The 25,176-nt window shown below is 42.9% G+C and overlaps 1 protein-coding gene across 6 annotated transcripts in view; it reads left to right on the forward strand.

Moving 5' to 3' along the window:
• Positions 1-25,176, forward strand: part of tsga10 (testis specific 10) — a 102,001-nt gene that overhangs the window by 44,477 nt on the left and 32,348 nt on the right. For 5 of the 6 annotated variants that reach the window (XM_033023215.1, XM_033023213.1, XM_033023214.1 and 2 more), the window contains 5 exons: positions 4,449-4,622; positions 7,693-7,770; positions 8,190-8,341; positions 11,865-11,980; positions 23,551-23,705. In XM_033023215.1, the coding sequence (XP_032879106.1) occupies positions 4,449-4,622; positions 7,693-7,770; positions 8,190-8,341; positions 11,865-11,980; positions 23,551-23,705 (675 nt within the window). The remainder of the gene's footprint in view (positions 1-4,448; positions 4,623-7,692; positions 7,771-8,189; positions 8,342-11,864; positions 11,981-23,550; positions 23,706-25,176) is intronic. The other variant, XM_033023217.1, reaches the window with a different exon arrangement.

The following is a 25,176-nucleotide window of genomic DNA, read 5'->3' on the forward strand; positions in this document are numbered from 1 at the left end:
ATTATTGGGAACAAGAAAATGGCAGATGAGTTGAACAGCTACTTTGGATCCGTCTTCACTAAGGAGGACACAAACAATCTTCCTGATGTGCTAGTGGCCAGAGGATCTGGGGTGACGGAGGAACTGAAGGAAATCCACATTAGGCAGGAAATGGTGTTGGGTAGACTGATGGGACTGAAGGCTGATAAATCCCCAGGGCCTGGTGGTCTGCATCCCAGGGTACTTAAGGAAATCGTGGACGCATTGGTGATAATTTTGAATGTTCTACAGATTCAGGATCAGTTCCTGTGGATTGGAGGGTAGCTAATGTTATCCCACTTTTTAAGAAAGGCGGGAGAGAGAAAACAGGGAATTATAGACCAGTTAGCCTGACATCGGTGGTGGGGAAAATGCTGGAGTCAATTATAAAAGATGAAATAGCGGCACATTTGGATAGCAGTAGCAGGATTGGTCCGAGTCAGCATGGATTTACGAATGGGAAATCATGCTTGACTAATCTTCTGGAATTTTTTGAGGATGTAACTGGGAAAATGGACAAGGGAGAGCCAGTGGATGTAGTGTACCTGAACTTTCAGAAAGCATTTGCTAAGGTCCCACATAGGAGATTAGTGGGCAAAATTAGAGCACATGGTATTGGCGGTAGGGTACTGACATGGATAGAAAATTGGTTGGCAGACAGGAAACAAAGATTAGGGATTAACAGGTCCCTTCAGAATGGCAGGCAGTGACTTGGTGGGGTACTGCAAGGCTTGGTGCTGGGACCGCAGCTATTTACAATATACATCAATGATTTAGATGAAGGGATTCAAAGTAACATTAGCAAATTTGCAGATGACACAAAGCTGGATGGCAGTGTGAACTGTGAGGAGGATGCTATGAGAATGCAGGCTGACTTGGACAGGTTGGGTGAGTAGGCAGATGCATGGCAGATGCAGTTTAATGTGGATAAATGTGAGGTTATCCACTTTGGTAGCAAAAACAGGAAGGCAGATTACTATCTAAATGGTGTCAAGTTGGGAAAAGGGGAAGTACAATGGGATCTGGGGGTCCTTGTTCATCAGTCAATGAAAGTAAGCATTGTAGGTACAGCAGGCAGTGAAGAAAGCCAATGGCATGTTGGCCTTCATAACAAGAGTAGTTGAGTATAGGAGCAAAGAGGTCCTTCTGCAGTTGTATAGGGCCCTGGTGAGACTGCACCTGGAGTATGTGTGCAGTTTTGGCTCCCACATTGGTGGAAGGATATTCTTGCTATTGAGGGAGTGTAACGTAGGTTTACAAGGTTAATTCGGGACTGTCATATGCTGAGAGAATGGAGCGGCTGGGCTTGTATACTCTGGAGTTTAAGAAAGATGAGAGGAGATCTTATTGAAACATATAGGATTATTAAGGGTTTGGACAGGCTAGAAGCAGGAAACATGTTCCCGATGTTGGGGGAGTCCAGAACCAGGGGCCACAGTTTAAGAATAAGGGGTAAGCCATTTAGAACGGAGACGATGAAACACTTTTTCTCACAGAGAGTTGTGAGTCTGTGGAATTCTCTGCCTCAGAGGGCGGTGGAGGCCCATTCTCTGGATACTTTCAAGCGAGAGCTAGATAGGGCTCTTAAAGATAGCGGAGTCGGGGGATATGGGGAGAAGGCAGGAATGGGGTACTGATTGGGGATGAACAGCCATGACCACATTGAATGGCGGTGCTGGCTCGAAGGGCCGAATGGCCTACTCCTGCACCTATTGTCTATTATCTATTGTCTATCTGATGAAATGCCTTAACACTAATAACAAAGTGGGCAGAGGATCAGTCAATCCATTTCCAAGTGGAAGACTCTTTTTAATTGCTGACTGTAAACACTGATCAGAATCTTATTGGAAATGTCTGCTTGCTGGTTATTTTTTTAAACTATCGATTGAACTATTGTACTTTGAGTCATAGTCTGAATTTATTTTTCTCTGCCTTAACATTTCGCAATCTGGAATGCATTACCTAAGGTGGTGGTATAACATTTAAGGAAGCATCTGGACAAACATTTTAATTATTAATGCTTGCAAGGTGATAGACAAAATGTTGGTAAATGCGGACAAGTATGGAGAGGTATTTGATAGTTGGTGTTGACGGGGTGGGCTTGAGGACCTATTTTGTGCAGATTGACTCTTAGGATGATGACACTGTTATCCTTAGTTAACAGACGATTTGAATCTTGCCCTGTTCGCATGGGATTGTCAACATCTCATGATCCCAAGCACATGAGTAGTAAGCTTGGATGTAGCAAATATGTCATTGTGCATGATAATAACAATGACGTGGTGTTAGAGTGTGAAAAAGCTTGTAATCATGAGAGTACAAATGCTATTTGGATGTGCCAGCTATATATTTGATTTTAACCCAATATCGAAGGGCATTGCCCGCCATGACCCAAGGCTCTTGTCCCCATTAAGGTACAACTTCATTCATTTCAATGAGAGAAACAGGATGTTAGTTTTTTCTTCCTCAATCCCAAAGTGCTGGTACTTTAATTGGCTACTCTAAATTGCAACTAGAAGGGCTACTTAGAGCATAATGTAACAAAAGAAACAGTGCAACTCAGTAATGAACCGATCAAGACTCTTGGATCAAATCATGTTATGAATCAGCCCAATTTAATTGAAAGCCCAGAGAACCACAGAATTAAAGGAAACTAGACCAAGAGGGACCCGTTGGGTCCCGTCCCCTCAATGCGCGGTTGCGGGGGGGGGGGCAGCCTTCGGCGTCACACACACTCACAAACCACCCCCCACACACTAACCCACCCCTTGATATTATATTAATATTATTCATTCGCTCCTTTTACCCCATCGCCCGCCCTATCCACTCACGCATAACCCCCAATTGCGCAGGCGCGGCTAGAGAGGGGGGGTGGTGCAGAGGGAGGGGGGTAGAGATTGAGGGGTGGTGTCACAGGGGAGGGTTGGTTCCTGAACGCAATACTTCACCACTCACCCATAGGTCTCAATATTCACCACTCCCTAGAGAGGGAGGGGTGGCAGAGAGGAAGGGGGGGCAGAGAGGGAGGAGGGGCAGAGATGGAGGGGGCAGAGAGGGAGGGGGGCAGAGAGGGAGGGGGGCAGAGAGGGAGGGCCCCCTCCCACCCTCTCCTCACCCCCCTCTCCTCTCCCACTCCTCCCCCCCTCCACCTCCCCTCTCCACCCACTCTCCCCCCTCCCTCCACCCCCTCCCCCACCTTTCTCCCCATCTCTCCCCCTCTCTCCCCCCCCCCCTCTCTCCCCCCCCCTCCCCTCACTCTTTTTCTGCCCCAGGGAGGGGGTAGAGAGGGAGGGGGAGGGGGTAGAGGCAGCACCTACCCAGGTCATAGAGCAGAAGCCTCCCCACCAGGCGCCGGGCCCGAGCTAGGCTGCGACCAGCGTGGACCAGAGTGATGCCCGGAGCGATCTGAGGACGATGAAAAGCAGTGGAGGGCTGGCCGATCGTGGCTTCCGCGAGGGTAAGCCCACCCACACCAGCGTGACAGACGATCGGGCGGGGGAGACGGAGAGGAGGTCTTCCCCTGTGATGGCCGCCACGGGCACTTTTCCACTGCGCTTGTTCGCGTCCGCGCTGCGATAACAACCGTCGCCGACATGTTGTAGAACTTGAAGGTGCCCAGCAGAACGCGCTGCACGACTTGATGACGTTTTTAGCGGCTTCAATCCAGAGCCCTGGGAGGGGTGGCACGTAACTTGCAGCTCGTGGAAAACAGTGCCTCTGCGCGTTGAAAATTCTACGCAGCTGTTGCCACAAGGAGCCAGAGGCATTGTGATGTCATCCAGCTCGCTTCAGCACGTTAGATTTTTAAAAGATGTCAGATTGGTGAACAATTTTAGTAAAAAACTCTGGAAATAATTAATCAAATTTTCAGATAAGGGGATTTTTGAAATCATGAGGTAAATCTCTACCGGAATATGTGAGTATTTCACCATTAGCACGTTGGGTTTTAGAGAAGATGTGATTACTGTCATTTTGTAAATTTTGATGAAGATGTGAAATAAATTGTTAAAAATTATCAGGAGAAAAACATTGAGTGCTTTTGGAAATTAGATAAATAAGGCTGTTTTCTATAATGTACACATCTGGTTAATGAATGCTGTAAATTAGATACCCTCTCATAAAGAAGTTACTGTGACTGTTGACATTGTCCCCACTAATCTTGGACTTAATAGTGATATTCACAATGTCATTATTGTGATGTAAGTAGCTGCATATTAGTATGGGTGATGTGAGTAAGGCATATTTAATTTTCATCTTGACTTTACAAATAGCACTGTCTGCTGGCTGTTTTAAGGAAGCAAAATTTATTTCCCTTGTTATCATTGACAAGGCCGTATTGTGAAGGTAAATAACATTTTGCAAGAATTGTTTATTAAAGACAATGCAATTTAAATCATTTGTTAATATCTGAATTTCAATAAATGTCCAAGGCTCAGGAGGAACTCACGAGATTGCGAAGAGATGCAATGAAGTCACCAAGAGCTCAGAAAAACAGTTTGACAGCACAAGATATTCTGCGCCGCTTGGAATGTGAGCGCGATGAAGCTGTTGCAGACTTGAGGAGAATGACCACAGAACGTGACAGTCTGAGAGAACGATTAAAGGTGAAGAAGTGCGCAACTTAGACGTGAAAGTAAAGCAGGCAGACAAATGTTATTATTTAAATAATTAGATAATTACATTAACAGATTCATAAATCTAGAGACAGCAATTTATTCAGTTAGCATATATATATTATTGTAGAACATTAACCTTAAAGATCTATGCAGAGAAATTAATATTAACCTGGATCTAACACCCGTGCATAGCATTTATCACGGAGCCATGCAAATGGCTTCTTCAAGCATGTTTTGAAGGTTGGTTAAAATCTTCTCATTTAGTAAAATTATTGCACCTCGTATACCGATTACCTTATGGCTTGCTTCCTGCTGGATGCAACACTGTTGTTTTATGGCCAAATTCCTCATCTCCAAACTGCCAAACCCTACCCACCAGTTCAACTTTTCAACCCCACCTAGTTTTTGTAAGTTACTAGACACAGGCATGTGTAAGCATAAATATTGAACAGTTCAGTGTGTCTATTATATAGCATAGACCATATATACATACACATAAATAAACAGATAAAGTGCAATAGGCAGTTATAGTTCAGAGTTTGTTTGATGGCTAATTTAATAGCCTGATGGCTGTGGGGAAGAAGCTGTTCCTGAACCTGGATGTACCAGATTTCAGGCTCCTGTACCTTCTACCTGATGGCAGCGGAGAGATGAGTGTGTGGCCAGGATGGTGTGGGTCCTTGATGATGTTGGCAGCCTTTTTAAGGCAGCGACTTCGATAGATCCCTTTGATGGTGGGGAGATCAGAGTCGATGATAGACTCGGCAGTGGTCACAACTTTCTGCATTCTTTTCCGCTCCTGGATGCTCAAGTTGCCGAACCAAGCCACAATGTAATCAGTCAGCATGCTCTCTACTGTGCACCTGTAGAAGTTCGAGAGAGCTATCTTTGACATACCGACTCTCTGTAATCTTCTCAGGAAGTAGAGGCGCTGATGTGCTTTCTTTATAATTGCATCAGTGTGCTGGGACCAGGAAAGATCTTAGGAAATATGCACACCCAGGAATTTGAAGTTCTTGACCCTTTCCACCAAAAGTTGATATAAACGGAATTGTGGGTCCCTATCCTACCCCTTCAAACGTCCACAATCAGTTCCTTGGTTTCGCTGGTGTTGAGAGCCAGGTTATTGTGCTGGCACCATTTGGTCAATCGGTTGAGCTCACTTCTATACTCTGACTCGTCACCATCAGTGATTCGTCCCACAACAGTGGTGTCAAAATTTCAATTTGTTTTAAAATTTACCCATTAATTTTATGTTAGTTCATAACTGGGATTTTAAAAGTGGCAGGCTTATCATTTAACTCTATATGCCTTCTACTATAAGACTCCAATAAGCAAATAAAAATCTTATTTACTTGTATTTTAATAAAGTTTTATCATTTTGGGTAAGTAAAATAATCATTGCAGATCACATTACTTTTAAACTACAGTCATGGATTTCATTCTTAAATAATTTGTTATTGGTAATTGTTTCCTGTAATTGCTTCAGTTTAGATTGGTATTTTAACATACGTAAAACCTGTCTGTATTTTACATAAATTGCATTGCATTTAATTTAAGAAGAAGACATTTACTTAGTTTGATGTTTTCACATACTATTTAAACCAAAGTGAACTATAATAAAACCGCAGTTTATTTAAATTTTCAATGGACTTTCTTTTAACAACATTGATTGAGTAAATTAGTGAAAATTCATGTTTGGCATTTGTAATAAATTAATGATAGTAAAATGGAAGCCTATTTTTGTATCTCTAAATGAGATAAGCTGAAAAGACAATTGGGCATGATGTAAATCTGGATGCCAATTTGCTACTAAATAATATTTACTTCAAACAAGTTTCTTCCAATCAAATTATTAATTTAGGTGACTGAATGATGATGCAAACATTTTATTAAAATATTTTTATTCTCTGAATGTGGGTGTGTGGTTGTTGGCAAAGTCATCATAATGACTTTAACGACTTTGAATTGCTGGCATCAGGAATATACTGCTGATATACTTGCAAGGTCTCTTAAAAGGTTGTTTAGAGTCAATCATGTTAGTGTGGACTAGAGTTGCATTTAGGCCAAGCTGGGTAAAAAATACTGGTTCCCTTAAAAGTCCTAAATTCACATTAAATAAAACGGAAATTGGTGGATAAACTCAATAGGATCAGGCAGCATCAGTAGTAGGCAAACAGTTAATGTTTCTGGTTACTCGTTATGCTTCTATAATAGCCTGACAGGTTTATTGTCATAGATACCAACTTTAAAATTTGTTACTAGAAAATTGATCTATGATTTTACAAATTGGAAAGTCTATTTAGACACAGGAGTAAAGATATACAAGTGGATTTCAGGATTGATATGTGTTGCTATTACTTTGTAAGGCTCAAATCCCAGGTTACTGGCAGTTATGTTGCAGGCAAATACTTGACAGGCACTGCTCTGTCAGAGAGGGTTGATTTGGCAACAGTTACAGGGAACAAGTATCCTCACTGGTAACTTTTATGATATATAAATCTATTATGACTGCCTTATTATTTCCCAGCCTTTTGTGGAAAAAAAAATACCGTTCTCAACTCTACCATGACGCACCTGTCCTGCAGGAAATTTAAGAGAAGAGTTTTCTAAAACTTCACTGAGTAACACATAAATATAGTAAATAATTAATATGTCTGAGCTTTCGCCTTGCTAATGATTTAATGTCTCAATAATATAGTTTAATTACCTGTTGCAAATTCCGTTTTGCTGTTGACTTATCACCGAATGGAAGATAATGAATGCTTAGCACTACTTTAACAGTAGCATTAATCTGGATAAAATAAATAAGATGATATCTCTCATCTGGTTGCAAAAATCTTCAGTTGAGGACATTAACATTTGTCTGATATTATCTGGGTGCTGTTTCAGCCTGGATCACATGCAGATTGAATGGTGTTCTGTCATTGCCTCATTGAAAAATATAACAATGATTAATCTGCATGCAGGTTTTGAATAAATTCTTTATTTTTATATATTGAGCAGAAAAATATCAGATCTAATATATCAGTACTTATTGGTCTCGATATTACATTAGATTTCCCAGGAGACTGCAATTAATGAGAGAGCGCATCTGGAACAAAGAATAGAAGACTTGAAGGGTTCTATGCATACAGTAATGTTGATTTTTTTTATGATCATATACTGCATTAGAAATTGTAAATCTATATAGTATTGTGAAGTAAAAATAATTATGACATTTCTCGGACTGTGGTTAAATTATACAAATGAGATAACAGTAATGTATACAGCATCAACCACAAGAGAAATACAATCTAGTTTCTGTGTAAATATTAAAAGTAAAAATAGTTATAAATTGATTTGTCTGAGAACTTCAGGCTCTTTTTTTTCATGACATTTGAGTTAGTTGGTCATTTTAATGGGAGAGTGTAACAAGATCTATCGTCATGAAATAGATTCATAGTAAATTGATTTAACATTGTGTTTGCTCACTTGTATTCTATTGCCTACACCTACTTTGATCATCTTTGCCATACTGTCAGTCAGTCTTACTGTAGACCTAATTCTTCTTAGTTGGAAAATGAAAGATTGGAACATCGATCAAGGCTGACTTGTCTAAAAGATAGTGTAACCTCCCTGGAGGAAGAAGTCAAAATATTGGCTAGAAAGTCATCTGACACTGAAGATGAGCTGTGTAGACAGAGAGCAGAAAACAACCAGATCAGGTGAAATTGTTTTTATTGCCGATTTCCTTTCCTTTGTCTCCTCCATCTCTCTAATGAGCTCATGGACATCTTTGTCATTAAGGTGAGGCTATCCAGTCTGCTGTGTCCCTTTCTTTCCATGTCTCCACTATCTAAATTTAAACCTAAAAATCACTTTAGTGTTAGTCAAAAATTAGCTTCTCTCCTATCTCCTCTCATGTTCAAATAGTTTAATTATCTGCTGCAAGTATTCTTTTGAACCTTTCACGTTGAAACTATTTCCACTAAACTGCAGACAATCCATCATTCTTTAGTGTACCTGATATTGTTAATGTTAATGCACTTCTCTTATTCTAATCTATAACCTGTAATCCTTATCTATTGTGCATTGCATTTACAAATCATGTCCAACTTGCTTGTTCATTTTACACTGACTTCCTTGCTTGTATCCCTACAATTAGGTTTTTGCTCCTGCTTCAATGTAAAAATAGGTTAGATTAAATATTTTCTTTGACCAGTATTTACTTTAATGTCATTTTAACTGAGTACTTACATACACAGATGAAACGAAAACATTGTTTCTCAATCAGTTCCCATCAGTGCGGTTAATAAAAACAGAATAAATACATATAGCTTTAAAAATTAAAATTACCATATCTAAAATAGGCATTCAGTCCGAACAGTGGCTTTGCTTTGACAGGTGCCTAGCTGTCAAAGCATGGGCGAGGTTAGATGTGTTAGTGTATGATATATGGAGAGTGGACACAGTCCGTTAACCAGTCTTATTGCCTGTGGGAAGAAGCTGTGTAGCATCCTGCTAGTTTTGCAGCTGATGCTCCTGTACCTCTTCCCAGATGGCAGAATATAGAAGATGTGGTGTGATGGATGATAGGGGTCCTTGATAATGTAGATGGCTCTGCTGATGCTCCGCTTCTTATAGATCTCCAACAGGAAAGGGAGTGGGGCACCAATGATCCTGCTGGCTGTCTTCACTATCCTGTTAAGTTGGTTTTGCTCATAAGCCTTGCAGCTCCCAAACCAGGAAGTGATGCCGTAGGTCAGTATACTCTCGATGGTGCCCCTGTAGAAGGTCCTTAGATGAACAGTAGGGAGACCTGCTTTCCTTAGTCTCCGGAGAGGGTGGAGCCGCTGCTGAGCTCTTTTGATCACTGCTGTGGTGTTGGTCGTAGAGGTCAGGTCATCCGCCAGGTGAAGTCCCAAGAACTTCACACTGCTAACCCTCTCCACAGCAGCTCCATCAATATGCAGCGGTGTGTGATGTTGTTTGTCAGCCCTCCTGAAATCGATCACCATTTCCTTAGTCTTTTCCACATTGAGGGTGAGATTGTGAGATCTGCACCACTCCGTAAGCAGCTCCACCTCCATCCTGTATGCCGACTCATTGTTGTCGCTGATGAGACCCACCACTGTTGTGTCATCAGCGAACTTATTGATATAATTATTGCTGAGTCTGGCAGTACAGTCATGAGTAAGCAGACTGAACAGCAGGGGGCTTAGGACACAGCCTTGGGGTGAGCCAGTGCTCACAGCGATGGTTCTTGATGTCCGACTGCCCACTCTGACTGTCTGTTGCCGTTGTGTCAAAAAGTTAAGGACCCAGTTGCAAGTGCCAGTGTCCACCTTCAACACCTTCAATATATATTAATTGCACCTGAAGTATTTGTTAGCCTATCCCCCTGTGCCCTTTTGGCTGGGTGGATAAGACCACACTGTGGACTACCCCATTATCCAGCATTGTCAGATGGACCTCAGTTGGATCTTTGCTCGTTGACTCTTGCTTTTCCCAAATGCTGCAGTGCATTTTGTTTTCATGACGTCCATCCGGGCGGTTGTTGGTCGGCGCGGACTCTGTGGAGCATAGGGACTGCTTCCCTGCTGTATCTGTAAAAATCACCTATCTGCTGGCATTTGTTTAATGTAATCTTTCTTTTATTAGGAATAATGATGTCATTTCCCATTTTTTCCTGCTGATCAATAGATCAGACTGTTGTTCGACTTAGAAGGTTGAATACTTCATTTGAATGGAGATATTCTGTTTTCAAGACGAACTGTGAATGTTGACAAGGACTTCCGTGTTCCCACCTGTGAGGAAAAACCCACAGCTGGGTTCAACAATTTTAAATTCTAAGCCTTCTAATAGCCTTGGGTACCAAGAATTTGGCGAGTTCAGTAGTTGGTTAAGTCACAGACGATTTGCACAGATTAATAGTTGCAATGGTGCAAGCAAAACGCAGCACCGAGCTTCAACTCTGACCTCCTGTCCCAGTCTGTGTAGAGTTAGCACATTCTCCCCATAATTGCTTATGTTTTCCGCAGGTACACCAGTCCCGTAACCCCCCACACCCCGAAGATGTATTGGTTGGTTAATTGGCCACTGTAAATTACCGTTCGTGTAGGTAGCAGGTAAAGGATGTTGATGGGCATGTGAGAGTGAATAGACACAGGGAAATAAATGGGAGAATAAGACTGATGGAATTCAATGAGCTGAATGGCTGCCTTCGATGTTATAAGAATATATGAGAAAAGGGCATGCCAATAGGGATAGGTAATGAACAATTAGGATGGATCTAGAGAAGCTATAAAAGATAACAACAAAAATTTGGCCCGTACCTGCTGTGTAAGAAAGTATAAGCAGTAGTCATGATCAGTAGACATACACACACCACAAGAGTGGAATTGGAAATTAAGATAAGGTGCTATTCTTTGAGCTTCAATGGAACAGCCTGGGAGGCTGAGGTTAGCGGCCTGAGTAAAACTCGATTGGTGAATTGAAGGGCAAGCAGGCTTTCGATTATACCAACAGTCTGAAGAAAGGTGCCATTATAGACATAACCCAACAAATCTAACTATATATGCAGGGCTTTTCGGAGAGCAGTTGACAAGTAGATTTCTCTTATTAATTGAGATTGATTGGAAAATTTATGGTGTAATTCATTCCATCCAAGATTCAGTTGTGGAAATATATACAACCCATTCATCCAACATGAGAGAAAATTTAATTTTTGCTCTTCGTATACAACTTTCTCATGTAATACAGGAATTGTTTTACGTTGTTGTTCAAACTAGAAATTGATCTAAGTGGTTAATGTTGCCGCAATGTCCAATATTTGCCCTGAGTATGTCTTGAGATATTTTGAGTTTGTTTCCTGCCTTTAAATTTAAAATTGTACAGGTATTCCCTTTCTATACTAATTTCTTTTATATCACTACTCAGTTCTTCTCATCTTCCCAGCTGCGAATGTAATTTCTACAGTATTAACATCAATCTTGCTATACTTTTCTGCTTCAAATGTAATAACTCAATTGCTAAATTACCACATAATATAGACAATTTAACAGTCAATTTGACTGAGTATTAACATCAGGTTGATAATTCTTCATTTATAAATTTAAATGTATGCAATATTTTTTAAAAGGAGAATCTAAATTGCTTTGAAATTACTCAAATATTATAGGATAGTAAATCAGCATTGTCCTGATGCTTTCAACAACAATTATATTATTGTGAAATGTATCGTTGCAGGTTATTAATGGACCAGTCAGAAGACACTCTTGCTGAAACCCAGAGACGCCTTTCGTTAAAAAGTACTGATTTACAACTTGCACAGGATAAAAATGTCCGCCAATGCGAAAAGATAGGTATGCCAAATGTTCCCTTATTGTTAAAGCAAAATAATTTAACTGTTGAGATAACACCGTTTTGAGCCTTTATTATTTTGAATACAAAAATGTAGGAAAACATCTATCTGACTTATCATTGAGCATCTTTCACTCTCCAGTCTGGTGCAACTGTTAGCGCATCCTTCTGTTGAATTTTAGGTACAGAGGTGTTTACTATCCATTACACTGATTAAGCAATCATTATCCCTAATTCATGGGGAACAAGGATATGGCGGACCAATTGAATAACTACTTTGGTTCCGTCTTCACTAAGGAAGACATAAATAATCTGCCGGAAATAGCAGGGTCAAAGGAGTTGGAGGAATTGAGTGAAATCCAGGTTAGCCGGGAAGTGGTGTTGGGTAAATTAAATGGATTAAAGGCCGATAAATCCCCAGGGCCAGATAGGCTGCATCCCAGAGTACTTAAGGAAGTAGCTCCAGAAATAGTGGATGCATTAGTAATAATCTTTCAAAACTCTTTAGATTCTGGAGTAGTTCCTGAGGATTGGCGGGTAGCAAACGTAACCCCACTTTTTAAGAAGGGAGGGAGAGAGAAAACGGGGAATTACAGACCAGTTAGTCTAACATCGGTAGTGGGGAAACTGCTAGAGTCAGTTATTAAAGAAGGGATAGCAGCACATTTGGAAAGTGGTGAAATCATTGGACAAAGTCAGCATGGATTTACAAAAGGTAAATCATGTCTGACGAATCTTATAGAATTTTTCGAGGATGTAACTAGTAGCGTGGATAGGGGAGAACCAGTGGATGTGGTGTATCTGGACTTCCAGAAGGCTTTCGACAAGGTCCCACATAAGAGATTAGTTTACAAACTTAAAGCACACGGCATTGGGGGTTCAGTATTGATGTGGATAGAGAACTGGCTGGCAAACAGGAAGCAAAGAGTAGGAGTAAACGGGTCCTTTTCACAATGGCAGGCAGTGACTAGTGGGGTACCGCAAGGCTCAGTGCTGGAACCCCAGCTATTTACAATATATATTAATGATCTGGATGAGGGAATTGAAGGCAATATCTCCAAGTTTGCGGATGACACTAAGCTGGGGGGCAGTGTTAGCTGTGAGGAGGATGCTAGGAGACTGCAAGGTGACTTGGATAGGCTGGGTGAGTGGGCAAATGTTTGGCAGATGCAGTATAATGTGGATAAATGTGAGGTTATCTATTTTGGTGGCAAAAACAGGAAAGCAGACTATTATCTAAATGGTGGCCGACTAGGAAAAGGGGAGATGCAGCGAGACCTGGGTGTCATGGTACACCAGTCATTGAAAGTGGGCATGCAGGTGCAGCAGGCAGTGAAGAAAGCAAATGGTATGTTAGCTTTCATAGCAAAAGGATTTGAGTATAGGAGCAGGGAGGTTCTACTGCAGTTGTACAGGGTCTTGGTGAGACCACACCTGGAGTATTGCGTACAGTTTTGGTCTCCAAATCTGAGGAAGGACATTATTGCCATAGAGGGAGTGCAGAGAAGGTTCACCAGACTGATTCCTGGGATGTCGGGACTGTCTTATGAAGAAAGACTGGATAGACTTGGTTTATACTCTCTAGAATTTAGGAGATTGAGAGGGGATCTTATAGAAACTTACAAAATTCTTAAGGGGTTGGACAGGCTAGATGCAGGAAGATTATTCCCGATGTTGGGGAAGTCCAGAACTAGGGGTCACAGTTTAAGGATAAGAGGGAAGACTTTTAGAACCGAGATGAGAAAATCATTTTTTACACAGAGAGTGGTGAATCTGTGGAATTCTCTGCTACAGAAGGTAGTTGAGGCCAGTTCATTGGCTATATTTAAGAGGGAGTTAGATGTGGCCCTTGTGGCTAAGGGGATCAGAGGGTATGGAGAGAAGGCAGGTACGGGATACTGAGTTGGATGATCAGCCATGATCATATTGAATGGTGGTGCAGGCTCGAAGGGCCAAATGGCCTACTCCTGCACCTATTTTCTATGTTTCTATGTTTCTATGTTTCTAATATGAGTTTTGGCATTGAAGGTCATCAGGCCCTGTGGGGAGCACAACAGAAGAGCCTATTATCTCAATGGAGTTTGTGGAATCAGGTGCACTTGAGGCTGTAGGGGTAGCTGATGTCAGTCCACTGTGCTTCTCTTCAGGAAGGAATTTATTGTTGCCAGTGAATCCGCCCAAGTTTGGCTAAAGTCAATGCCAAATTAGGGACTTAAATCTGTATACAATAATCAATGATAGTATATGAGGAGGGGTGGCTGAGATTGATTCGGAGTATGAATGGAGAGAAAGACGGTGGTAGTCAATGGTCAAACTTTCAAAGTATCAAGATGTTATTGTATACATGTTGCTGTACAGCAATGAACAGGTACAGCAAGCAGGTAAGAGGGCAAATTGTATGTAAATCTTTATTCTGAGATTTAAATGCAGGAATAAGGAAGTCTTATTGTAGCTACATAGGGACTTGGTGAAACTGAAACATTGCGTACAGCTTTCATCATCTCATCTAAGGATGTACTTGCTATGCAGTGTTTCCCAAAGTGGGGCACGAGTACCCCCAGTGGTACGGGAAAGGTCCTCAGGGGGTACGCGGCAATTTTCAGCTTTGTACTAGATTCGTTATTAGAAAAAAATACTGTGGTTACAAATTATTTTATACTACATATTTGCAAATAAATTATATATCTTGTATGAATTCTCCTACTCAAGTTGTGATAGCTGCTGCATTTGGGTAGTTTGCAGATTCCCGTGCGAATATTTTTTATCGACTTTTACAATGAAATACGATTGTTTTTAAACGAGGGGTACAAGATGCTTACAGAAATTTACGAAGGAGTACACGGGTATCAAAACATTGGTAATCACTGCTAAAGAGGGAGAACAACAACGATTCACTAGACTAGTTCCAGGGCTTGACAGGCTTGCAGGAAAGCTGATTTCCCTGGTTGGGGGAAGACTTGAAACATAGAAACATAGAAACATAGAAATTAGGTGCAGGAGTAGGCCATTCGGCCCTTCGAGCCTGCACCACCATTCAATATGATCATGGCTGATCATCCAACTCAGTATCCCGTACCTGCCTTCTCTCCATACCCTCTGATCCCCTTAGCCACAAGGGCCACATCTAACTCCCTCTTAAATATAGCCAATGAACTGGCCTCGACTACCCTCTGTGGCAGGGAGTTCCAGAGATTCACCACTCTCTGTGTGAAAAAAGTTCTTCTCATCTCGGTTTTAAAGGATTTCCCCCTTATCCTTAAGCTGTGACCCCTTGTCCTGGACTTCCCCAACATCGGGAGCAATCTTCCTGCATCTAGCCTGTCCAACCCCTTAAGAATTTTGTAAGTTTCTATAAGATCCCCTCTCAATCTCCTAAATTCTAGAGAGTATAAACCAAGTCTATCCAGTCTTTCTTCATAAGACAGTCCTGACATCCCAGGAATCAGTCTGGTGAACCTTCTCTGCACTCCCTCTATGGCAATAATGTCCTTCCTCAGATTTGGAGACCAAAACTGTACGCAATACTCCAGGTGTGGTCTCACCAAGACCCTGTACAACTGCAGTAGAACCTCCCTGCTCCTATACTCAATCCTTTTGCTATGAAAGCTAACATACCATTCGCTTTCTTCACTGCCTGCTGCACCTGCATGCCCACTTTCAATGACTGGTGTACCATGACACCCAGGTCTCGCTGCATCTCCCCTTTTCCTAGTCGGCCACCATTTAGATAATAGTCTGCTTTCCTGTTTTTGCCACCAAAATGGATAATCTCACATTTATCCACATTATACTGCATCTGCCAAACATTTGCCCACTCACCCAGCCTATCCAAGTCACCTTGCAGTCTCCTAGCATCCTCCTCACAGCTAACACTGCCCCCCAGCTTCGTGTCATCCGCAAACTTGGAGATATTGCCTTCAATTCCCTCATCCAGATCATTAATATATATTGTAAATAGCTGGGGTCCCAGCACTGAGCCTTGCGGTACCCCACTAGTCACTGCCTGCCATTGTGAAAAGGACCCGTTTACTCCTACTCTTTGCTTCCTGTTTGCCAGCCAGTTCTCTATCCACATCAATACTGAACCCCCAATGCCGTGTGCTTTAAGTTTGTAAACTAATCTCTTATGTGGGACCTTGTCGAAAGCCTTCTGGAAGTCCAGATACACCACATCCACTGGTTCTCCCCTATCCACGCTACTAGTTACATCCTCGAAAAATTCTATAAGATTCGTCAGACATGATTTACCTTTTGTAAATCCATGCTGACTTTGTCCAATGATTTCACCACTTTCCAAATGTGCTGCTATCCCATCTTTAATAACTGACTCTAGCAGTTTCCCCACTACCGATGTTAGACTAACTGGTCTGTAATTCCCCGTTTTCTCTCTCCCTCCCTTCTTAAAAAGTGGGGTTACGTTTGCTACCCGCCAATCCTCAGGAACTACTCCAGAATCTAAAGAGTTTTGAAAGATTATTACTAATGCATCCACTATTTCTGGAGCTACTTCCTTAAGTACTCTGGGATGCAGCCTATCTGGCCCTGGGGATTTATCGGCCTTTAATCCATTTAATTTACCCAACACCACTTCCCGGCTAACCCGGATTTCACTCAATTCCTCCAACTCCTTTGACCCGCGGTCCCCTGCTATTTCCGGCAGATTATTTATGTCTTCCTTAGTGAAGACGGAACCAAAGTAGTTATTCAATTGGTCCGCCATATCCTTGTTCCCCATGATCAACTCACCCGTTTCTGACTGCAAGGGACCTACATTTGTTTTAACTAATCTCTTTTTCACACATCTATAAAAACTTTTGCAGTCAGTTTTTATGTTCCCTGCCAGTTTTCTTTCATAATCTATTTTTCCTTTCCTAATTAAGCCCTTTGTCCTCCTCTGCTGGTCTCTGAATTTCTCCCAGTCCTCCGGTATGCTGCTTTTTCTGGCTAATTTGTACGCATCATCCTTCGCTTTGATACTATCCCTGATTTCCCTTGTTATCCACGGATTCACTACCTTCCCTGATTTATTCTTTTGCCAAACTGGGATGAACAATTTTTGTAGTTCATCCATGCAGTCTTTAAATGTCTTCCATTGCATATCCACCGTCAACCCTTTTAGAATTAATTGCCAGTCAATCTTGGCCAATTCACGTCTCATACCCTCAAAGTTACCTTTCTTTAAGTTCAGAACCATTGTTTCTGAATTAACAATGTCACTCTCCATCCTAATGAAGAACTCAACCATATTATGGTCACTCTTGCCCAAGGGGGCACGTACAACAAGACTGCTAACTAACCCTTCCTCATTACTCAATACCCAGTCTAAAATAGCCTGCTCTCTCGTTGGTTCCTCTACATGTTGATTTAGATAACTATCCCGCATACATTCCAAAAAATCCTCTTCCTCAGCACCCCTGCCAATTTGATTCACCCAATCTATATGTAGATTGAAGTCACCCATTATAACGGTTTTGCCTTTGTCGCACGCATTTCTAATTTCCTGTTTGATACCATCTCCAACTTCACTACTACTGTTAGGTGGCCTGTACACAACACCCACCAGCGTTTTCTGCCCCTTAGTGTTTCGCAGCTCTACCCATACCGATTCCACATCCTGCAAACTAATGTCCTTCCTTTCCATTGCGTTAATCTCCTCTCTAATCAGCAACGTTACCCCACCTCCTTTTCCTTTCTCTCTATCCCTCCTGAATATTGAATATCCCTGGATGTTCAGCTCCCAGCCTTGGTCACCCTGGAGCCATGTCTCCGTGATCCCAACTATATCATAGTCATTAATAGCTATCTGCACATTCAACTCATCCACCTTATTACGAATGCTCCTTGCATTGAGACACAAAGCCTTCAGGCTTGTTTTTACAACACTCTTACCCCTTATACAATTTTGTTGAAAAGTGGCCCTTTTTGATTTTTGCCCTGGATGTTCCGGCCTGCCACTTTTACTTTTCACCTTGCTACCTATTGCTTCTACCCTCATTTTACACCCCTCTGTCTCTACGCTCACACATTTAAGAAACCCTTTCCCTTTAACTCCATCCTCCACTAGCCCATTCGACACCCCACCCCCCTTATTCAGTTTAAAACCACCCGTGTAGCAGTGGCAAACCTGCCTGCCAGAATGCTGGTCCCACACCTGTTAAGATGCAATCCGTCCCTTTTGTACAGTTCCCCCTTACCCCAAAACAGATCCCAGTGATCTAAGAATCTAAATCCCTGCCCCGTGCACCAGTTCCTCAGCCACACGTTCAGGTCCCGTATCTCCCTGTTCCTGCTCTCGCCAGCACGAGGAACTGGAAGCAAACCGGAGATAACAACCCTGGAGTTCCTGCTTTTCAGCATTTTTCCGAGCTCTCCAAAGTCACGCTGCAGAATATTCATCCCCTTCTTTCCGACATCGTTTGTGCCGACATGCACTACCACTTCCGGATGTTCACCTTCGCCCTTGAGGATTTTCTGCACTCTGTCCGTGACATCCTGGATCCTGGCACCAGGAAGGCAGCACACCATCCTCGCATCCTGTCTGTTGCCGCAGAAACCCCTGTCCGTACCTCTCACAATGGAGTCTCCTACTACAATGGCGTTGCCTGCCTTAGGCCTTTTTGGTTTTGGCTCAACAGCCCTATTCGCATCACAAGCCAGTCCGCCGCCCAGTGTAAACACCTCTTCTGTCCCGACAGCTTCTAAGTGGGTGAACCTGTTCACAAGAGGTACAACACCCGGGGATGTTGGCATTCCATGCTTCCCTCCCGTTCTCACTGTCTCCCACCTTCTCTCTTCCAGTACCTTAGGTGTAACAATCGTACTGTAAGACTTGTCGAGGAACGACTCCGTTTCTCGGACGAACCGGAGGTCATCCACTTGCTTCTCCAGTTCCCCAACACGGCCCTTCAGGAGCTGTACCTGGATGCACTTTTCGCATTTGTAGCAGCCAGAGGCACCAGCGGTGTCCTTGACCTCCCACATACTGCAAGCATCACACTGAATCAGCTTGCCTGACATCTCCTTCTTTCGTCTCTCCCTCTGCAGTGTTTTGCGTAGCCTCCTCTCCGAAGACTCTCGAGCCAAAGACTCACACTTTTCTCACAGGGCACTTCGCTCACTCACTGCCGCTCCCTAAGAGCAGTCTTACTTAAATTGACTGATAAATTGCCTGATTTACCAATTTACAAACCAAATTCCTCAGTTTTCAGCTGTTTTTCCAGCACTGACTCACTTCTCTCCTCCCACTTGGGCTAGAGCCAATCAGTCGTATCTCTTGCTAATCTCCTCCTGCTGCTATTGTTGTTGCTCCCAAAGCTACAGCAGTTCTGAGTCTTGAGACTTGAAGACATACTTTCTGAATGTGGAAGGGGCGTGGAGCAGGCATTTGCAGCAGAAATTAGGAAATATTACTTTACTGAGAGGATAGTGAACCTTTGGATTTCTGTGCAGCCATGGTCATTGGATGTCATCAAAACGCAAATTGATATATTTTTGGGCATTAGGGGAATCTCAGATTATGGGGGTAATGTTGGAAAATGGTTATAAGAACTACCATGACTTTGATGAATGAGGGTAGCAAGCTTGAAGGGCTGGAAAAGGCCTACTTCGGTCTCCTATTTCTTGTGTTCTTCTGTACATTGTTTCAATTGATTCATCAACGTCATAATGGTTTTCCAGTTATAGATGGTGGCAGTCCTAGATGTTAATGACTTAAATATTAAGTGCAGCAAAATTGTGACTAAAATACTCCTCATATGTACTCTTAGTAAAAGATATTTATCTGAAAATAAGTACTCATGTTTGAGTAAGGGTGGGGGAGACAGTCTACCTGGGGGCAGCGACAGCGGCCGGGCCTCTGGCATAAAGACCGGTCCTGTTGCTCAGAAGGGTAAGGAAAAGAAGAGGAGGGCAATTGTAATAGGGGACTCTATAGTCAGGGGGTCGGATAGGCGATTCGGTGGACGCAGACAGGAGACCCGGATGGTAGTTTGCCTCCCTGGTGCCAGGGTCAGGGATGTGTCTGAACGGGTCCAAGAAATCCTGAAATGGGAGGGAGAGGAGCCTGAGGTTGTGGTACATATAGGTGCCAACGACATAGGTAAAAAAAGAGAAGAGGTCCTGAAAGAAGAATTTAGGGAGTTGGGTAGAGAGTTAAGGAGAAGGACTGCAAAGGTAACAATCTCAGGATTACTGCCTGTGCCACGTGACAGTGAGAGTAGGAATGGAGCGAGGTGGAGGATAAATGAGTGGATGAGGGACTGGTGCAGTGGGTATGGATTCAAGTTTCTGGATCATTGGGACCTCTTTTGGTGAAGGTGCGACCTGTACAGAAAGGACGGGTTGCACTTGAACTCGAGGGGGACCAATATCCTGGCGGGGAGATTTGCAAAGGCTACTGGGGAGACTTTAAACTAGTATGGTTGGGGGGAGGGACTCAAATTGGGAAAGCTAGCAGTCAGTGTGTGAGGCAGGAGGCAGAGAATGGTAGCACTCTGACCCAAAATGTAGGGGAGAAAGAAGAAAAAGACAATAAACAGAGAATAAGAGAGGGTGGGTTTCTTAAATGTGTATATTTTAATGCTATAGGAGCATTGTAAGAAAGGTGGATGAACTTAGAGCCTGGATTGACACCTGGAAGTATGATGTTGTGGCGATCAGTGAAACATGGTTGCAGGAGGGCTGTGATTGGAAACTAAATATTCCAGGATTTCGTTGCTTCAGGTGTGATACTATTGGAGGGGCAAGAGGTGGAGGTGTTGCATTGCTTATCGGGGAAGATATTACAGCAGTGCTTTGGCAGGATAGATTAGAGGGCTCGTCTAGGGAGGCTATTTGGGTGGAACTGAGAAATGGGAAAGGGGTAGCAACACTTATAGAGGTGTATTATAGACCGCCAAATGGGGAGCGAGAATTGGAAGAGCAAATATGTAAGGAGATTGCAGATATTAGTAGTAAGCACAAGGTAGTGATTGTGGGAGATTTCAATTTTCCACACATAGACTGGGAAACACATTCTGTAAATGGGCTGGATGGGTTGGAGTTTGTAAAATGTGTGCAGGATAGTTTTTTGCAGCAATACATAGAAGTACCTACTAGAGAAGGGGCGGTGCTGGACCTCCTGTTAGGAAATGAGACGGGTCAGGTGGCAGAGGTATGCGTTGGGGAACAGTTCGGGACCAGTGATCACAATACCATTAGTTTCAATATAATTATGGAGAGGGTCAGAACTGGACCTAGGGTTGAGATTTTTGATTGGAGAAAGGCTAACTTTGAGGAGATGCGAAAGGATTTAAAAGGAGTAAATTGGGACAGTTTGTTTTATGGGAAAGATGTGGAAGAGAAATGGAGTACATTTAAAGGTGAAATTTTAAGAGTACAGAATCTTTATGTCCCTGTTCGGTTGAAAGGAAATAGTAAAAATTGGAAAGAGCCATGGTTTTCAAGGGAAATTGGACACGGTTCGGAAAAAGAGGGAGATCTACAATAATTATAGGCAGCATGGAGTAAATGAGGTGCTTGAGGGGTATAAAGAATGTAAAAAGAATCTTAAGAAAGAAATTAGAAAAGCTAAAAGAAGATATGAGGTTGCTTTGGCAAGTAAGGTGAAAATAAATCCAAAGGGTTTCTACAGCTATATTAATAGCAAAAGGATAACGAGGGATAAAATTGGTCCATTAGAGAGTCAGAGTGGACAGCTATCTGCAGAACCAAAAGAGATGGGGGAGATATTGAACAATTACTTTTCTTCGGTATTCACCAAGGAGAAGGATATTGAATTATGTGAGGTAAGGGAAACAAGTAGAGTAGCTATGGAAACTATGAGATTCAAAGAAGAGGAAGTACTGACACTTTTGAGAAATATAAAAGTGGATAAGTCTCCAGGTCCGGACAGGATATTCCCTAGGACAATGAGGGAAGTTAGTGTAGAAATAGCAGGGGCTATGACAGAAATATTTCAAATGTCATTAGAAACGGGAATAGTGCAGGAGGATTGGCGTACTACGCATGTTGTTCCATTGTTTAAAAAGGGGTCTAAGAGTAAACCTAGCAATTATAGACCTGTTAGTTTGACGTCAGTGGTGGGCAAATTCATGGAAAGGATACTTAGAGATAATATATATAAGCATCTGGATAAACAGGGTCTGATTAGGAACAGTCAACATGGATTTGTGCCTGGAAGGTCATGTTTGACTAATCGTCTTGAATTTTTTGAAGAGGTTACTCGGGAAATTGATGAGGGTAAAGCAGTGGATGTTGTATATATGGACTTCAGTAAGGCCTTTGACAAGGTTCCTCATGGAAGGTTGGTTAAGAAGGTTCAATGGTTGGGTATTAATGGTGGAGTAGCAAGATGGATTCAACAGTGGCTGAATGGGAGATGCCAGAGAGTAATGGTGGATGGTTGTTTTTCAGGTTGGAGGCCAGTGACTAGTGGGGTGCCACAGGGATCTGTGTTGGGTCCACTGTTGTTTGTCATGTACATCAATGATCTGGATGATGGTGTGGTAAATTGGATTAGTAAGTAAGCAGATGATACTAAGATAGGTGGGGTTGTGGATAATGAAGTAGATTTTCAAAGTCTACAGAGAGATTTATGCCAGTTGGAAGAGTGGGCTGAAAGATGGCAGATGGAGTTTAATGCTGATAAGTGTGAGGTGCTACATCTTGGCAGGACAAATCCAAATAGGACGTACATGGTAAATGGTAGTGAATTGAAGAATGCAGGTGAACAGAGGGATCTGGGAATAACTGTGCACAGTTCCCTGAAAGTGGAATCTCATGTAGATAGGGTGGTAAAGAAAGCTTTTGGTGTGCTGGCCTTTATAAATCAGAGCATTGAGTATAGAAGTTGGGATGTAATGTTAAAATTGTACAAGGCATTGGTGAGGCCAATTCTGGAGTATGGTGTACAATTTTGGTCGCCTAATTATAGGAAGGATGTCAACAAAATAGAGAGAGTACAGAGGAGATTTACTAGAATGTTGCCTGGGTTTCAGCAACTAAGTTACAGAGAAAGGTTGAACAAGTTAGGGCTTTATTCTTTGGAGCGCAGAAGGTTAAGGGGGGACTTGATAGAGGTCTTTAAAATGATGAGAGGGATAGACAGAGTTGACGTGGATAAGCTTTTCCCACTGAGAGTAGGGAAGATTCAAACAAGGGGACATGACTTGAGAATTAAGGGACAGAAGTTTAGGGGTAACATGAGGGGGAACTTCTTTACACAGAGAGTGGTGGCTGTGTGGAATGAGCTTCCAGTGAAGGTGGTGGAGGCAGGTTCGTTTTTATCATTTAAAAATAAATTGGATAGTTATATGGACGGGAAAGGAATGGAGGGTTATGGTCTGAGCGCAGGTATATGGGACTAGGGGAGAATACGTGTTCGGCACGGACTAGAAGGGTCGAGATGGCCTGTTTCCGTGCTGTAATTGTTATATGGTTATATGGTTATATTTAATTAACAATTACCACAGAGTCTAAAGATATATTTGATAATCTGTCATGACAATTTAAAGTTATTTAAATAGATATATCTGTAGCATACAAAGTAAGGTTCAAAATCTCATCCCAATAGATGATCTGAGTAGGCAGGTTGCTTCGCTTCAAGAAGAAGTTGGCGCAGTTCGATCCAATATCTATGAACTTGATAAACAAAAGAACAGTTTGCAAGAACTTGTCGATGAAAAGACTGAAGCAATTTCTTCTCTGGAAGAAAGCCTTCACCAAAAAGTAAGTCATTCTAAAAGAGCACAAAATGATTCCATTATGCTGATCTGGCTACAGCCTTGGCTTAAGAAAGAACTGCAGATGCTGCAAAAATCGAAGGTAGACAAAAATGCTGGAGGAACTCAGCGGGTGAGGCAGCATCTATGGAGAGAAGGAATAGGCGACGTTCGTGTCGAGACCCTTCTTCAGACTGATGTCAGGGGGGGGGGGGGGGGGCGGGGCGGGAAAAAGAAAGGAAGAGGCGGAGACAGTAGGGGCTTATTGGAGAGGTGGGAAGGGGAAGGGGGGAAGTAGGGAGAAAGCAAGGACTATCTGAAATTAGAGAAGTCAATGTTCATACCACTGCGGTGTAAACTACCTAAGCGAAATACGAGGTGCTGTTCCTCTAATTTGAGCTGGGCCTCACTCTGGTAATGGAGGAGGCCCAGGATCGAAAGGTCAGATTCCGTTTTGGAGGGAGAGTTGAAGTGCTGAGCCACCGGGATATCAGGTTAGTTGGTGCGAACTGAGCGAAGGTGTTGGGCGAAGCGATCGTCGAGCCGGCGCTTGGTCTCGCCGATGTAGAGAAGTTGACACCGGGAACAGCGGATGCAGTAGATGAGGTTGGAGGAGGTGCAGGTGATCCTCTGCCTCACCTGGAAAGACTGCTTGGGTCCTTGGATGGAGTCGAGGGGGGAGGTAAAGCGACAAGTGTAGCATTTCCTGCGGTTGCAAGGGAAAGTACCCGGGGAGGGGGTGGTTTGGGTGGGAAGGGACGAATTGGCCAGGGAGTTACGGAGGGAATGGTCTCTGCGGAAAGGTGAAAGGGCAGGAGATGGAAAGATGTGGCCAGTGGTAGGATCCCGTTGGAGGTTGCGAAAATGTTGAAGGATGCTTTAGTCGTATGTGACTGCTGATTGGGGAGAAGGTACCGACCCCCTCGACTCCATCCAATGACTCCATCAACTGCTCTACATTGGTGAGAACAAGCAGGCTCGGCGATCGCTTCGCCCAACATCTCCGCTCAGTTCCCACTCACCGACCTGATCTCCCGGTGGCTCAGCACTTCAACTTCCCCTCCCATTCCGAATCCGACCTTTCTGTCCTGGGCCTCCTCCATTACCAGAGTAAGGCCCAGCGCAAATTGGAGGAACAGCACCTCATATTTCGCTTAGGTGGCTTACACCCCAGCAGTATGAAAATTGACTTCTCTAACTTCAGATAGTCCTTACTTTCTCTCTCCTTCCCCTCCCCCTTCCCAGCTCTCCCAAAAGTCTACTGTCTCTGCCTCTTCCCTTTTCCCCGCCCTCCCACGACATCCGTCTGAAGAAGGGTCTCGACCCTTAACGTCGCCTATTCCTTCTCTCCATAGATGCTGCCTCACCCACTGAGTTCCACCAACATTTTTGTCTACCTTGGCTGCAGCCTTTGATATTTTCTAAAGGCGGCAATTGTTTTTTAAAAAAGTGATTCAGAATCTGCAAGTGATTGTAAC

Source organism: Amblyraja radiata, chromosome 6, assembly GCF_010909765.2.
Source record: "Amblyraja radiata isolate CabotCenter1 chromosome 6, sAmbRad1.1.pri, whole genome shotgun sequence".
Lineage (NCBI taxonomy): Eukaryota > Metazoa > Chordata > Chondrichthyes > Rajiformes > Rajidae > Amblyraja > Amblyraja radiata.